Raw genomic sequence first — 17,508 nt, 5'->3', positions numbered from 1 at the left:
CAACGCGGAGCGTCTCAACTATTCTCGTCGTTTAGTCATGGCGCTGATATTTATGTATGCAGTGAAACTGGTCCTACGCCTTTATGGAACCCTGCCTCTCAAGCGCAAAAATCACAGCAGAACTTGTACTTTATTTGTAAACAAAGCGTACGCAAGGACGAAAGTTGCACATAGAAATGGATTCCATAAATGAGCACCTTCCCCCTTTGCGCAGTTTCCAAGTCAATAAGAGCCAACAAACTCGTGCACCACTTTATTCTACCGAGACGGCGAAGGAAGGAAAGCCTATTCACAATAGTCAAAATCATTTACCCTTGGTAATGAGCAGCTTGTTCTCACGAAATATACTTGCAGTGCCTAACAAAAGCACATTGACAAAGCTACTCCTTCTCTCTAGTACAATACCGCGTGCCACGTATTTAGCACGATATATGACAGCACACAGCCTACGCACTCCATAGCTCCATACACTTGTTGAAAATAGTGCAATCGGAAAAAAAAATTCTGAGCGAGCATCGAGAGTAGCACCCGTGCATAAGCTTACCCATGCCTGAGCTCCGCATCCTGTCAACAAAGAAAAAGCTTCGTTCGTACACGTTTGCACCTTCAGTACCCTCAAAATCGATCTCTAACACAAAACAGAGTTCTCCCATGACGCGAGTAGCCATGAAACTCAGCCAAAACATGCGAAATCCCTTGCGAATGCCTCGCCGCGGCAACTCGACGGCCAATCGTCATGGCTGCGAGTGCGCCGAGACGCGGAAGAAGAAAAATACCACGTGACGGCGCTCAACCAATTGGGAGACGCAGACCTTCTCTCCTGCTTCGTCTCATGTTCCTCGACGCAGCCGCGGCGGCAAGATAGAAGTATGTCGCTACATTTGGTTTTATTCAACGCACTTATCTTTGAGGAATGAAATAATGGAAGCGGCATGCTCTTGCGTTCAAACTAATCGAGTCTTCCTTCCATAGCCCCAAACACCAAACGTATGATTTTTCGCCGGAACGTTCTAGAGCGATCAAACTAAGCAGAAAAGTCGAAATAATTGAGGTTGAATTAACAGGAGGCAACAGTGTTTGTGTGTGTTGTGTGTATCATCAGCATGCATATATATATATATATAGCTCTCTCTTCCCGTTACGCCTAACATTCTTCGTTTCACTGCTTGCTTAACTTGCTTAACTTTCACTTAACTTGCTTAACTTTCACTGCTCTTAACTTGCTCTCGAGCTTCTTTGTTAACGTCCTAGTTTTTGCCCAATATGTTAGCACCGGCAGAATGCAATGAGTGTACACTTTCCAACGACAATGGTAAGCTCGCAGTCAGGATTTGGCAATGCCCACCGTATGCACTGCAACCTACTTTTATTCTTCTGTAAATTTCTTTCTCATGGTCAGGGTCAGTTGTCAGTAATTGACTTATACAAAAGTACTATACTTGACAGACTCTAAAGGCTGACTGGCGATCCTGAATTCTTGTTCCTTTGCCAGGCTACTGAACTGTATAATGCACCTTGCTGCGGGCGTTCCGCACAAACAATTTCTCGACTTGCACAAATATGTTGCTCCACCTGGGGTAGAATCCCAGTGCAGAATCCCAGACGATGCTGGGTAACCGGCTGTCTGCAAAATGCTTCGTTAACATCGATTCCCACGCCATCTTAGGATCCGCATATCTTTTTTTTTTTTTCGTCCTACCATTGAACACAACGAGGAAATGTGCGCTAGAGAATCTCGCATTTGGTGGGTATACACTGACCTGTCACAGACAGTGCGGGCTAAAGAGCTTCCGGGCAGGTTCGATGAGTGCTCACAGTCGCAAAGCAACTCTAATAATACCTACGGGAGTGTCGCACGTTAAGCTTAATGTATCTCTAATTTCTCGGGGCGTTCTTCTTTTCCCCAGAGCTTCGTGGAAGAGCACATGTGCGCTGTGCTGGAGGACAGCGACGTCCGCTTGGAAAGCGTCGACTTGACCGACGTGAACTCGCAGCTGCTTGCCCTGGCAAACCACGACGTCTACGCCTACATGTTCCTCTACCAGATGGGCGTGGTCTCGAACGAACCGGAACCAAGGTAGACGGGTGTCATGCGATATATAGCGGCGTACGGCATCGACCACACGCCGATACTTGCAAATTTAACCCCGAAGGAGTTAGCTTCGAAACAAGGCAATGCTGTGCGAAATTAATAAAGCGTGCACGTGATTGGGAGTCGCCACTAATCCTTCTAAATTGAAGCACAAGCGTTTTGGCGGCTTGTCAATCACGTACGGAGTGAACGCGGGACCTAGAATGTTTCCTTAGTAAGAAAGAATGCTTGTTAACCGTAACTAAGGTATACTATAACCCCCAATATTATGCGAGTGTTCATACGGGTGTTTCAACGAACACTTTCAAAACTTTTTTAAGACTTGCCTGTGGGAGACAGCACAATTCTAGTCCATGAGCTGGTCTACTCGAAGAAGGGGACATTACTTCAAAAAAAAATGAAACACATAATTTGTCAATTCAGAAAAATTAACCAATTAGGTTTTAAACTAATTACCTTATGACACATGTTGGTTGCAATTTACAAAGTCTAGAGGGTGAGACTGCAAGGCATATCCATTTGAAAAGAATTGTGTCGATGACATCATTTGCGAGATGTGCGCCGTCAAACGTGCCTTAAAAATGCACTCTAGTTCCACTATTTTCTTCAGAGAACGTCGTTTTAAGCATTGAGGCACAAAAGTAACTGGAACGCCAATGCATTTCTCCACACAGTTCGGGAATGAATATCCCGAAAGAGGTATCATCCTGAGAATTAGTTCAAAGTGCATCCGCCTTGCGAACTCCCCAGCTACAATTTCTAAATCACAATGTGTGTCATAAGGTAATTTGTTAAAAACTGGCTTAGTGAAGTTTTTCTTAGTTAGCCGACTATGCATTGCACTTTTTTTGTGCAAGTAATGTCCACCTCTTAGAGTAGACCAGCTCACGGACTAGAATTTTGCTATCTGCCGCAGGCAATCAAATTTTATTTTATTTTTCATCTGAAAGTATTTGCTGAAACACCCAGTACATGTTCACATTGAATACGGGAATACCGAAATTAGAGGTCACCGAACAGAACACAGCGCCGTCAATGCCGCACCTTGTAGATCGAGTTTGCACACGAATGGGTGAGGGTATGGACGTGCATCGAATCGGACGTTTTTGACATCACTGGCAGCATCAGACCGACAAACTCACTTTGTGGCAGTTTTGGCGAAGCTGCGCTCATCACCAGTTCATCGTGCGAGTCGGCACCTAATAAAAACTTTTTTTTGGTGAAGAAAAGCTTTTTGATATGCACGCCCCACGAAGGCAGCCCTTCACTTTACATGTATAGCGGCGCGAAAGCTGCCATTTAATGCAAGCGCTAGAATCGAAAATAGACTTCGCTTCGACACCGTGCCCCACGGACGTGTTCTGCCATCATAATAACGGTCTCGCTCGTTGGTTCGTGCTTCTAATCAATGGTTTTTTGTTTGCTGCGTTGCTTTGCGCGCTCCAGGCGGTCAGTCCATGCAGCGCACTCGTAAAAGGAAGTTATTCTTATCGCGAAGGTACAAGGCATGCCAGAGAAGTCCGCCCACTAGCGAGTTTTTATAAGTGCTCGGGAATGAATATTTGCACAGCTTTCGTGATAGATACGAAGGGACAGTTTTCAGTTGGCCCCCGCGAGTTCTCGTCTGGAGCCTGGATCCACACCGGCTCTCGTATCGGCTCGCGCCGTTAACTTTTGCTGTACATTAGAAGGTGTTACCATGTCAACGGTGCGTCGAGGCAACGAAATGCAGAGAGAAAATCTCTTGCGATATAATTTCTTGTAACTGTAACGTGCTCAAGGTGATCGCGTGACACAGTGGCGAACGCGGAAAGCGCAATGACATCGCTTCTTTTTCCAATTTTTTTCCTCACCGCATTTCTCATCCACGTGACACAAGTATTGTTCATCGTAGATTTCATCGCATAATTGAGCAAAACACGAACGGATAAACGGATATGCAATTCTAACTCGTTCCGATCAGTACCGTATTACGATATATAGCAAGTAATTTAGACTTATCCTGGCACTATCGTAATTGCGTTCGCGTTTCTATTCTCAGGCAATTCAGCGGCCTTTCTCGAAGCTTCAACGATGGAATATCGAGCGAGATGACGACGCCCGGGCACGCGATGATTCCTCAATAATAATAATAATAATAATAATAATAATAATAATAATAATAATAATAATAATAATAATAATAATAATAATAATAAAACTATTGCTTGTCAGTAGGTGTCATGTGGTCTCTTCAGTTTCGGCTGAAGCCATCAAGTAAGCTGCATCCACGAGCAACCTTGGCAAAGGCTGTACAAAACCAGCACCAATACCTCCGTGGGCTCGACACCAGAGCGCAAAATAAACTCCTATAACAAAATGCGGTGCGCTTGCGCGCAGGGTGACGCTGTGGTACAACGGCCAGAATCCTCACTCGGCGCTGTTGGCCCTGAATCTGCTGCACACGGCGGTGCTCCGCAACCTGACTGGTGACTATGACGCCGCCATTCTGCTCACCAACACGCCAGACAACTTTCAGGTACGAAAAAAAGAACGCGAAACGCGCTTAGAAGAATACCAAACTGCGGCTGTCAATCGCTGGAAAGCAGTTCACCAAAACTGCTTAGGTCAAGCACACAGGCAATGGATAATGCAACGTAAATTTGCCCCGAAGCCTATACTTGAGGAATCTTTCCGAATATTTCCTTCACATATCGAAGCACTACGACTATAACGCCGTGTTCCCTGGAAACCACATCGGAGTTCAAGCTGTGAGAGTCGCGCTTGGCAGTCGCGTTTGGCGGGACATATCAGTGCAACGAGCTGTTGAACGAAAAATGTTAGCCGTAACGTTAAGAGACCGCAAGACATCAGTTTGTATATTAAAGTGTAAACAGGGGTAGCCGATACTATAGCCGACATCAAGAGGAAGAAATAGAGTTGGGAAAGCCGTGCTACATGTAGGGCACCAGAACATCCTACATGTAATATGTAGGGTGTCAGAAGCGCATCTAATCGAATATCGAATACTTTTCGAATAGTTTTCTAATAATGAGCACCTGTTATAACCTTCGATATTCACGTCCCATAGTATGTTGACAACTTACCAAGTTTTTGTCATCTCACAGCACGGTTAATGAAGCGCTATCAAAAGCTGGAATGGAGCCTTAGGCAAAACACAAGCAGTTTATGCCCCTACCCAGGACTCACTGGTGATTGTTACTGATAGCGGTTTAGCTGGAAGAGTATCGTTCCTTAAGTGGCATACAGCGTGCTCCACTGCGTGCTTAACTTTAAGTGTTTCATGTCTGCTATGGCGGCCGGGACAGAATTTATCGCAGGGTTGGTGATCCTGATACATTCGAAAAGTATTCGAATTTACAAATAGCGAGTATTCGGAAGGGAATAGGTTTGGGCATGTTGGTAATTATTCATCGTTATAATGTACAGAATGCATAACGCAGTAAGAACAAGTAACAGGTCGAGTCAGGACAAGCGCCAACTGTCAGTTGTTCAGCCCTCGACCTGACTCGACCTGACTCGACCTGACTCGACCTGTCCTTTGTTCTTATTGCGCCGTATATTGGGCACCACGGTGAGCACTCCATTCGAATGGGGGAAAACAGCCTATTCCTCATTATAAACTTTTTTCGAATATTCGGGCACGCTTCCCCCCCTTCCCCCCTCCTCCTCTGTACGTAAACGGTAGAACAGTCGAACGCCTTTACACCGAAGTGTTTGGGGAGTTCAAGATGATTCGTTATATAGGTCTATTCGTTGTAAAGGTCGCGTACTACAAGGCTCACAATAGAACCGGGGTGAAATTGTGCATTCGTTATAAAGGTCATTTCGTTGTAGAGGCGTCCGTTGTAAAGGCGCTTGACTGTATATAGAGCGCGAAAAATAAAAAAACCGCGCAGAGCACGGAGACGGCGGACACGCTGCTCAGCTTCTTCCGCGAGTTCGAGATGCACAGCGCGCGGCGCCAGAACTCCGGCTACGTGGTGCACGCGGTGCTGGTGCGCGTGCTGTGCGCCGTGTTCGTGCCCGCGGCGCTGTGCTACCACGCGGCGCACTTTGTGGTCACCGTGCTCGGCGAGCGCATGTCGGGCGCCAAGCACCTGCAGCTCATGACGGGTCTCGGAGGCGCCCTCTACTGGCTGGGGAACCTGCTGTTCGACGCCTGCCTGGGCGTCATCCACGCCGTGCTCTTCACCGCGGCCACGGTGGCCTTCCGCACGTTTCTCGACTGGCAGTACATCAGTGAGTAGCGCGTACACGCGCGTGCACGTGGCCTCGGAGATCCGAGGGGGCGGGGGAGAGGGGGATGTACGCCTCTGAAGGTACCGGAGGTCACTGATATCAACATCCCTTCCGAGCGAGTCGGCAAAGACGGAAATGAATTTGTGAAAGCCAGGGAAGCATTTGAGATGTATCTTAATAAACCAAACAGTTCTTTTTTCTTACTTGGACGAAGAGCGTACAGTTTCAAAAAGCACGTGGTTTAAAAGCCGCCACGGGGAGAATGAATGACAAGATGAGACTGGAGGGTTAGTGGAAAAGGGTGGCAGAATAGATGTCAGAGTACGAAGAGAATATGTCGCATCGTTCCATGACAGCAAGGCAGAACACCTGTCACCGCCTCCATAAAAAAGGCGGCGTCCAGGGATGGAAGGCGGGAGAGGGGGTGAAGGAGGAGTGGACAAGCCAAGGGGGATAAAATGCAAAACGTATAGAGGCGAGTAAAAGCACGTTTGGGATCTGTGTGAAGGTTGATGGTTCCGCTAGGACTACAGGAAAATAAGGAACTGCCGATCACGTCCACGACAAGGCGACTCCGCCGGTCGCCCAAATACACACGGAAAGCTCTCTAAAGATGGAATGGAGGAGGGGGGAGAGGACGGGGCGATAGCCACTTGTTCTCCATCGCAAAGCCTTTGTTTACGATGTTACCATTCAGATTTTCTCTTTAGCGCTTAGTTCTACATTTAGATTATTTTTCAAGTTTCATAGTGCATGAACCCGCATGCATGCGAGAAGAATAGAGCGACGACTATAGTTGTCGGGCTCAGGGCGGCATTCACACCGGCGATTGAGAAACGTCGCGCCACCGACCCCGACTGGAGACCACGGACTCGTGGCGGACAACGTCCACACCGGCGAGCGCGACCTTGCCGTCGTCATGCCCAAAATACGTGTGATCGGAGCCGCTGACGTCAGCTTGCACCGTCACGGCTGCGCAAAATAAGCGTCAGCGTATTTACCCTGACGCTTACGCTGCTCCTAGACCTCTGATTGGTCCAGTAGTTTGGGACTCCAGTATCACAGGTAAAAAACAATCGCAGTTCCGCACGAAAGGCGAAGCACCGATTGCGATAGCAAGTTAGATAGCTGTGCGAAGTAAGGATAGTTTTATCGGCCGTATAAACTTGTAAACATTCGCTTACTAACTAAATTAACAGTGATAGAATGTGTAAGCGTGACTCAACGAGGACGTAGAAACATCTTATCACGAATTCAAACCAACTAGCCCGTCAACATGTTTTAACTAAATTAACCAGCACGGTGCCACGCATGTACGAAACGTCGAAACATGTACGAAACGTCGAAAGCACAGCGCATACGAAGCTACCGGCACTACGCGCACTCTGCCAACAGCGCAGATCGCTTTGAAGATGATGCCCGCGAGAGCGCACACTTTAGCCACGTCGCAAACCGCTTTCAAGACACACGAGCACCGGCAACGCGTCCCTATGGCGTCCGCCAAAGGCGCCTACTACGGCGCCCGGGATTCGCGTACCGGTTGTCTCCACTCCGGGATTAACGCACCGGTTGTCTCCACTCTCTTCGAGGAGGACATCAAGGCAGCGTAGCAGCCGCCCGAGAAGAACGCCCCTCCTTCCTCGCCTCACCCCCCTGCCTCGCGCGCTACAGGAGACGGCACGCATCTGGGCCACGTCCCTCGCTCGCGCACACGAGATTGAACCTCGTTCGCCGGCTCACTTTCACACGCTTTCACTCATACGGAACCTCACGGCGACGGCGACTACAGATATCCGCCTGGAGTGTCCATATAATTGCTATCGCAATAAAAAAAAATAAGAAACTGGGTCAGTGGGTGACTTCGCGAAGTTGGTCGCTGTTCATCCAAGGCGAACATTTGCGGTCGACTTGATGGCGCAACCTCTGCCAGTGCGAATGCTACTAGACGCTGCGTTGTAACAGCTCAGGGCGTATGCATGATTACGCGTTCCCGGGTCAATGCAGGTCAATGCTGCGCTTGAGCTGTCGACCGCCAGCGTTTTTCTTCTTTCTTTCCCCATGTTTCATCGCAGATGCCGTATTCATACTGTTTCTGGCGTACAGCTTGGTGGCCATAAACTTAGCCTATTTGGCGTCGTTCTGGTTCGAGAACGCTGCGAAGGCCTTCTACACCATGACAGCCGTGTACTTGAGTGTAGGTAAGTTGTCGTGTATCTGGTGCTTTTAAGCGTATCGCAAAGACATGGAGTTCGATGTTCTAATACTAACGATCCACACAATATAAAAAAGTGCGTTTCCTATAGAGCAGCATCGAACCACACAACAGCTCACTTAACCACTTATGTTGGGTGAACAAAGTATGCTCAGTGAATTTCTGCGTCCTAAGTGCCATAATGACGCCTTACTGAGACTCGGTTCTTCTGAATAACGAGGGATCCGAGAAGTATTTATCATTCTCAGACGGAAGCATTTTGGTTGCCTCTTCATTGAATGCCTTTTATTGGCGTTTTATAAGTGCATACAAGGCGGTGCAGCAGATATCTTTATTCCAAGCAACCTGGTGGGGGTAACCCTGCCGTTTCGATGAGGTGTTTAGACTCTTCGGAAATTTGCTGGAGGAGGTAGGTGCTGACTTTTCTTTTTAAAAAAAGCGCTAGCAGACGTCGCCCAAGATGGTGGACGCGCCCAGAGTTGCTGAAGCAAAATTCTGAATATAGCCTGTTGACATGTCGCATGTTTTGTTTCTCCCTTTCTTTAACTTTTCTTTGTATTTTTTGTATGTGTTCCTCTGTCTTGTTGACTGTACCCACTCCTGCACGGGCCCGAAGAGGGCCTTCAGTATATGTAAATAAATGAAATAAATAACGACAGGCGCACAAAGAAGTCGACTGTACTGACCTCCTCCTCCCCCCCCCCCCCCCCTCAGCCGCCACCACCACACACACCTCATATGAGCACACATGCTATGCAGGAGTGCTGGGTGCCTTGATGGCTGCTGCCCTGGACATGGTGCAGTTCTCACGAAGAACGCAGAGCTTCCCATCGTGGTTCCTAGTGGTCTTGAGCCTATCGGTTCGCTGGGCACCCACGTACACAGTCGCCAGGGGTCTTGTAAGTGGTGTTACACACTTTTTATATGCGAGAGTTGCTCGTCGAGGCATCGTCAACCACGCAGGCGGACCACGCAGGCACGACTTCGCGGGGTACGAAAGAGAAGCGTCGTAGCATAGTGGAAAGGAAATAAAGGAACCCAGTAGCGAGCGTGACGTCAGCCAGCTAGCCTCGGTAAACCAACATCCTTCAAAGCCTTTTCTTCGGGGCCCACCTGCAAGTCAGCTCTTAGGAAGTGGGCCCTCCCCCATGGTTGCAGGATATTTCAAGACATCGCTTGGTTCACAGTACTCGTCCTGGTCACGATCGACCCTTGCCACCGCTCTAATGTCTCCCGTACTCTCCCATTACCAGAGGCTAGAAATTAGCGCTTGTACACGTGATAAGGGCATATTTGCCATGGGCCTTTTACATTCTTTTTTATGACTAGGCTTCAAAAGCTTGACGTCACAACTCCTGTATTGTTTTTCCTTCCTCCACGGTCAAGTACAAAAGCGCTCGTGCTCTTGGATTTGAGTGCGAATTAAGGAGCTCCAGTGCGGTGAAATTACTTTCGGACGCTTACACTATACCGTATATCTCGACGTTCAGGAGCCGTTTTAATCTGCGTAGGTCAGTCAGTCGATAGAACCAGTAGCGCAGATATCGCCTATCTCGAAACTTCCTCCGTTGCTATCCAGATGATACAACATTAATCTCGTTCGACTACAGTCTGCAATAAGTAAGTGTAACACGCTTTCAAAAATGTTCCGCTTACTAAACGAAACTTACACGGAACACAGCCCCTTGAGCGTCGGCTCTCCCTTCGGTGGAGCTTCTCCCAGTTGCATACGAAATAGCGTTTAGTTTCGTGTAACGTATATACCACGACGCGATGCTCTTACCGATCAAGGCAGAAAGCTGGGCTAGTTGGTGTGTCATCATTATTAAAAAAAACTAGCGCAATATAACAGGGACACAGACAGAGAAGTCTGTGTCCCTGTTATGTTGCGCTAGTTTCTTTAATAATGGTGATGCTCTTACCCTCCCCACTCCGTAATCTCAGACCATCCTTTCCTGCATTCCGCCGACTTGAGCACAGCGCCACGCCTCGACTGAAAAAGATGCCATCTCAATTATAATTATTGAGAAGTTGATTAAGACTACGGATCTAACTGAGCAGAACGCGAAAAAATATTCTGAGTATCTCCAAGCGACGGCACACAACATAACCTTGGTTCTTTCCAGCTACGTAGCATTTGCATATTTTAAAAGTTAGGCCCAATTGAAACACCCTGTATTTAAACGTGTTTATTTCATGCTTGAAATGTCACACTGGAGCAAGGAAAACTAAACGAAAACCAAAACAGAAAGAGCGCCAACGCTCTTTGCCGCTCTTTCTGTCTTGGTTTAGGTTTCGCTTAGTTTTAACTTAGCTTTAGCTTAGTTTACGCTTAGTTTACAGCTTAGCTTTTTTTTTTTTTTTTGCACCAGTACCACATTTGAGGCATGAAACAACTACACCAACGTCGCATTCTGATGTTTATTTCAGTGTACCCCGTCCTTAACATAGTAAACACATTCTGTCAAACAGGTACTTTTGTTCTGAAAGAAGGAACTAATTGCCAGACACCGTTCTCCATCAGCACCTAGCTAGGACGCCAGATGACTTACGAAGGCATTAGAATAGGCGATATTACCGGAAACAAACGACAAAGAACGCGAGAAAATAGCGATACGCGACTCCACGGCCATTCGACGAGCAGGCACACCGACAGACTCGCTCATTATGAGCAGAACTGGTCACCGACGCGTGGGCCTCGTACACGTCCCTCCCATTTCGCAGACCAAGCTGATCCTGCTTCGCAAGGAGAACCTGATCTGCTTGGAGAGAGGCCTCCTGCTGACGCTGTACTGCAAGAAGAAGGCCGCCGTCAAATTCACGCAGCGGTTGAAGGAGTGCTGCCCGTCGCACGGAGGCTCCTGTACGTGAACGGCCGTGAATTTCTTTAGCGTCCCGCATATCAAGCTCGATCAAAGCACGCTAATCCTGCACCACAATGAGCATCCGCGAATTCCAGCGGATGAAGGCTAAGTACCCAGCATGTCAAGCTTAGAGGTGTGAGAAATGTTTAACGGTGGGTTTGTGCTTGTTTGTTTGATTTTTTTATGAATTTCCACATGGCACACGGTGCAAATAGAGAAAAGATCCTGGAAACATCCTGACGGGCTCCAACCCCCTTCCGGATTATTGTGATAATCTCCCAGCAAGAAACCAGTTCGTAAAGTCTTGCGAACCATATACGTGAACCACAGACAAAATGCGGGTGCGCGCGTCTGTGGCTGCACAGAGCGCATAGCGACCACAACGGCTACACGCGCGAATTGGTCGAGTTCGGGCAAATGCGAATATGCTTGTAGTGCAACAACGAATGACACCCGGTGCTAGTTCGCCGATAAAGACCCACATAAGCGCATATTCGGGACAGCCATTTGCGGAGAGACACTTTCTGTAGTTTTTTTTTTTTCTTTAGAAACGCTTCGGTCCTGGGAATACATAAACGAAAATACAAGTAACACGTCGAACCACACGTCAGTTGATTCATCGCCTGGTCTGTAACGCTAAACTCTTAACGGAACCTCTGCCTAATCTCTTACGACCTCTGCCGCAGCGTCCAGCAACCTGCAGCCACTCAGCCCCGGCCTGCGCACGGGCTTCCTAGAGGTGTTCGCCCTGCTGCTCGAGGGTTGCTTTTGCTTCGCCCTGGTCAGCTTCCTTGACTCGGACCTCCTACAACGCTTCTGGTCGCGCATTCAGGGCCACGAGCCACCGCCCGCTTACAGGGGCGACGCCCGCCTAGAAAGCACCGTCGACGCCGACGTCGTCCGGGAGGCGCACCTGGTCGACGACGTCTACAACCAGCGCGACTTCGACAAGCAGGCGCTCCTCGTGCGAGGCCTGAGCAAGGCGTACGGCTTCTTCCAGCCGCGCTTCGCCGTCGACAACGTCAGCTTCGCGGTGCGCAGCGGCGAATGCCTCGGACTCGTCGGCGCCTTGGGAACCGGCAAGTCCACGCTGCTGGGCGTGCTGGGCGGCGAGCTGTTCCCGACGGCCGGCGACGCCTACATGAGTGCCGGCACGTCGCTCACGCGCAGCTACCGCCAGTGGATGCAGGACGTCGGCTACGTGCCCTACGGCTGGGGACTCCTGGACACGCTCACGGGACGAGAGATGGCCTGCCTGCTGGCTGTGCTCCGGGGCGTTCGGGACGTGACCCGAGCCACCGCGTGCGCTTTGCAGGCCGTCGAGCTCGCCGATCCCGACGCGCCCATCGCGTCGTACGGAGCGGGCGCGAAGACGCAGCTCTCCCTGGCACTGGCCCTGATGGCCTACCCGAAGCTGTACCTGCTGGACCTTCCGGACCTGGACGCGCCGTCGCGCCTCGTGGTCCGCCGGCTGCTGGACACGCTGCGTCCTGGCGCCAGCGTGGTGCTCACGTGCGAACACCTGCAGCACTACGCGGAGGTCTGCGACCGCATAGCTATACTGGTGGCCGGTCGCATCGAGTGCATCGGCTCGGTGAAGGAGCTCACCGACAAGTACTGCCGGGGCACCACCATCGCCGTGTACACATTTCCCGACCGCAAGTACGACTTGGAGCACCAGCGCTTCATCGTCATGGACATGATGGAACACTTCCCGAACGCCACGCTGGTGCGCTGCTACGAGGGCCTGCTGGAATTTCGGCTCTCCCCGCCGAGCGGCGGGATCCAGATGAACCTGTGCGAGATGTTCGACCGGCTGCTCTACCTCAAGCGCAAGCACAAGTTTCACATCTTCTACGTCAGCGAAACCACGCTGGACCAGATATTCGTCAGCCTCAGCCGAAAGCACGCGGGTCTCACGACTCACAACTAAGATTGAAGCTGGTACAACACGGGGAGGCTGGTATGCGAAGTAAAAATGCCTATATGATAACGCGGCGCATATATAAGTTATACGTAATAGAACGTTACCACGATACAAAACCAAAATTACGTTCTCGTTGTTTCCAATTTGTTTAGCTATCTTGACGCATGATAGCATGATTTATATTGGAGCATTGTGAACATTTACTTCTGAAGGTGCGCTAGCAGCGCTGTAACTTTTGCTCATTCAGCGCCGTAACACACAGCCTATAGAGGGCGGTGGAAGCAGTATCCAGCAGCACATGCGGCCGATGTCTCGCCAACCAATTCACTGCTTATCTCGAATATGTGTCCAGCTCTCGACATGTATGGGTGCCAGCGTGCTGGCACGCATACAGCATGCGCTCCTCGCAACGCACATGCATGGCGCATGCGCGTTGTGTGTGTATGTATGTGTATATATATATATATATAATACTACAAGGTAAAATGTGTCAATTGTTCTTGCCGATGCGGTGCATTTTTAATTATTTAAGTAATAAAATTAAACTTTTTATTGCGTGAAAGAAAGAAAGCACTTTCCCTTTCCTTCCCCCGAGTTTGTTGGTTACGGCGAAACAGCGACGACTGACGGCTGCTCAGCTGAGCTCGCGAGTGTTGTTGAGTGTTATGCGCGTATTCCTTGGCTTCGGCGACAATTTCGGCTTTCAGTGGAAGACCGAACTTGGAAACCTTCGGAACCGTATGCGTTATATAGTGGTGTGTCGAGAAACGACCGAGGCAGACGAGGGGATCAGACGATATATGGTCGGGGAATCGACACCGTGCGCGGCTCTGTGGCGCACGCCAGCTTTTATCGATTCCCCAGAGACGACGGGTGAGCCTTCTGCAAGCGTTTAACTTTCGTCCATTTTTCGCGTAGTCGAGGAAACCCTAAAAGCTGCCGTAGCTTTGTGCAACTGCTTGGTAAAAGCTTAGTGTAAAGTACAGTACGTGTGATGAGTTTGCCCTAACTTTATTCATGCTTAGCCTTGCAATAATTTTTCGCCCACCTGCGCTGACGTGCGCGATCAAAAAAAAAAAAAAAACACAGCGCCGACAATTCATTGAGTGGTATAACTGCATGTGACGGCCACGCATACACAATCTCGAATGCCGCCATTTCTTTTCATTCGGTGCCAAGTAGGCAGGGACAGAAGTGGGGGCGGAGGGGGGAGCAGGGGGGGTTGATGCGGAGCTGTTTCGGTAGCTCGTTGCACTTACGTGTTCATTTGCAACTTATATACAATGCGTATTGTCTAGTTTTCCTTTCTTTATTTTAAATTTTCGCTTGCAGCTTTTTGCAACAGGTTACCTGATGCACGCACATTTCTCTTAGCAGACTCGATACTCATATACGACGGGTCTGAAAGAAGGGGTCCACTGTCCACTCCGGAGACGCAAGGTTTGCGCGCAGGTGGAAAGGTGAAGCCCGGAGGTGCAGGCAGGCGCTGACGAGATTGCGAGCAAAAGCAATATTAATAAAAAATGCTACAGAAATTGATAACTTTGAGACTACAAACGCGTAAGCATTCTTTGCCTCGGCTGCTACTTCGATTTTGCTCATTCAGGTATACGTTATGCATGTCTACCCATCGTTACCAATAATCTACTACTACACGATTTTAACGATTACATATGTTCTTTGTTTTCCTTTTTTTTTTTGTTACGGCCTTGACGCAGTGACGTAACCAGTTTTTGTTTCGTAACACTATCAATCACCTACTATTACATTGTTATAACGATTACATCCGTTAACATTATTTTTCTTTTTTTGGTAAGACCTCGAAGCAGTGACGGCGACGTAACCATTTCTATTTCTATCTTTCTTTTTTTCTAACGTTACGAATAATCTACAATTACACTACTATAACGATTAGATGCGTTAAATTCATCAATCATGCATTTATTTCGCAAATATACGGCGTCACGGGACAGATACATCTTTATACTATTTGGGTATGATATGTCAAGAGCATATCTGCCCATCCTTCGTCGATCCACAACCCGCCGTGGTTGCTCAGTGGCTATGGTGTTGGGCTGCTGAGCACGAGGTCGCGGGATCAAATCCCGGCCACGGCGGCCGCATTTCGATGGGGGCGAAATGCGAAAACACCCGTGTACTTAGATTTAGGTGCACGTTAAAGAACCCCAGGTGGTCGAAATTTCCGGAGTCCTCCACTACGGCGTGCCTCATAATCAGAAAGTGGTTTTGGCACATAAAACCCCATAACTTAATTTAATTTTTCGTCAATCCACAGGGATGTGAATGCGCCAATGTGACAAAAGAACATGTATATGTAAATGTATTTACATATCGCTCGTGCTTTCCTCTTGCCATGCGGCTCCCATTAAGCCTTCGACAAGCGTTATACACCCCGTCGCCTTCGTTCTCGTAACGTCGCTGCGTCAACGGCAATTCGCCAGTTCACCTGAATTGGTGTCTCGGCCTAGCGTGTCAGCGGTGTTGCGCAGAAACATGAACAGTGAATTATATGCATCACATTTGCATAAGGGTAATGGGTACTGTGTCATAAACAGGGGACACGTTGAGGAGGCGCACACCTACCAAAAGCAGGCGATAAACGAGCCCAAAATGGGCTGGCAATGCGACAAGGTTTCACTTGCGTTCCCTCTTGCTCGTTAATTAGCTACTTGAAGCCGAATATTTGCGCACGCAATGATCAATAAAACAATGCATATTCGCTCGAATGTTTCGAGCACTACGTGAATACGTAGGCCCGCTAATGACCCTGACCTTTGTGCCACTCCTCTGTTCTATAAACATTGTTTACAGAGACCGAAACAAATTTACGAATCTACATCCACATCTAAATTTACATTTACGAAAAACAAACTTCGATCTGTAGCCACAAAACGTGATGTTTTACATGATCAGCGTAATCGGATGCCCATGGTAAAAGTCACTTAAAACAGTTTTGGCCCTGTGCCAATTGTCAACTGTGTCAAATCGACTGGATGAACACGCCAGAGGTAGAAAAGTGCTTGTTGTACCTTAATGCCTGAAAAAACTTTTTGTTCCTTGCTAAACCTGGATGGATGGATACAACTTTCTTGTACGTCCGGCAAGGTTTAACGCGACCCGGCTCAGGTCTCACACGGGGGAACGTCAAGGCCCTGCCTCAACGCCGCCTCACGGGCTTGCTGGACTGCCCATGTCTGGATTCCGAGGTCTGAGCTGCGCAGAGCGGCGGCCCACCTCGACGACAGGGTCTCCGGCGCAACTGCCATCCTTCCTATAACTACATTGCACTCCCACAGCATGTGTTTGAGTGTTGCTAGTCCTTCCTGGCACAATTTGCAGGTGTCGTCCTGATGCTTATTTGTGAAGATACATTTCAGACGGAACGGATTAGGGAAGGTGTTCGTCTGGAGTTGTCTCCAGGCGACGGCCTGCCTCCTGTTAAATTTGGGACTCGGTGGTGGGTATATCCTTCTGGCGTTTAGATATGCACTGGTTATGTCATTATATCTGGTGAGCCTGTCCCGTTCTGCTCGAGAAGCGTTCGCTATCGTGAGAGAGGCGTTGCCCTGTTCGGCGCGGCGGGTCATGTCTCGCGCCGTCCGGTGCGCCGTGGCCAGTATCCCCGCCTGCTAAACCTGTACCTTATTAAAATTGGTTATTACCCTTCAGAAGTTGTGGATGAGCATCACAACTTCAATGTACTTGCATTTTTGTATTTACAGTGTATTTGTGTACTTGCGTTTGCATTTTTTCGCGTTTATGTAGTTGCACATGTGTACTTGCATTTTGTGGGCTCGCCGTAAATGCATGACTTGTACTTGCATTCTGTGCGTGCGTGCGTGTCTTTGTGTGTTTACAAATAAGTAGTCAGATAAAACTGCGCTTTATCTGAATACTTCAGTTAAGTTATATCTTCAGTTAAGCATATTGGAGTAAGATTTATTTTCTCTCTCACTGACGATCCTTGCGTCTTGTAGCAACACATGACTATTGTTTAAAGTTGCAAATTGCTTATATTTTCGCGTTAAGCATTTGTTATTCTATTGGCTTTTAGCTCCACCGCAATTTTCTGAGCAAAACAGAAATAAAGTGCTTCTTCTTCATATTCCTAGCACCTCATCAAGTTCCTCGTATTTTCAGAGAAAGCGCC

At 48.6% G+C, this 17,508-nt stretch overlaps 1 protein-coding gene and 1 long non-coding RNA gene across 3 annotated transcripts in view; both read left to right on the top strand.

Moving 5' to 3' along the window:
• LOC126539446 (phospholipid-transporting ATPase ABCA3-like) overlaps nt 1–13,712 on the top strand; it is a 37,047-nt gene extending 23,335 nt beyond the window's left edge. For both annotated transcript variants that reach the window (XM_055075321.2, XM_072285687.1), the window contains 7 exons: nt 1,908–2,077; nt 4,472–4,610; nt 5,992–6,334; nt 8,407–8,532; nt 9,306–9,445; nt 11,271–11,409; nt 12,097–13,712. In XM_055075321.2, the coding sequence (XP_054931296.2) occupies nt 1,908–2,077; nt 4,472–4,610; nt 5,992–6,334; nt 8,407–8,532; nt 9,306–9,445; nt 11,271–11,409; nt 12,097–13,343 (2,304 nt within the window). In that variant the 3' untranslated portion in view covers nt 13,344–13,712. The remainder of the gene's footprint in view (nt 1–1,907; nt 2,078–4,471; nt 4,611–5,991; nt 6,335–8,406; nt 8,533–9,305; nt 9,446–11,270; nt 11,410–12,096) is intronic.
• Nucleotides 13,713–13,933: 221 nt separating this feature from the next.
• Nucleotides 13,934–14,879, top strand: LOC129386928 (uncharacterized). Its single transcript, XR_008614255.1, has 2 exons — nt 13,934–14,210; nt 14,715–14,879. It is a non-coding gene; the product is annotated as an uncharacterized lncRNA (long non-coding RNA).
• Nucleotides 14,880–17,508: the final 2,629 nt, after the last annotated feature.

This window comes from Dermacentor andersoni, chromosome 11 (genome assembly GCF_023375885.2).
Source record: "Dermacentor andersoni chromosome 11, qqDerAnde1_hic_scaffold, whole genome shotgun sequence".
NCBI lineage: Eukaryota > Metazoa > Arthropoda > Arachnida > Ixodida > Ixodidae > Dermacentor > Dermacentor andersoni.
Note: the sequence above shows the minus strand (reverse complement) of the source record. Positions and strands in the feature narration are given on the sequence as shown.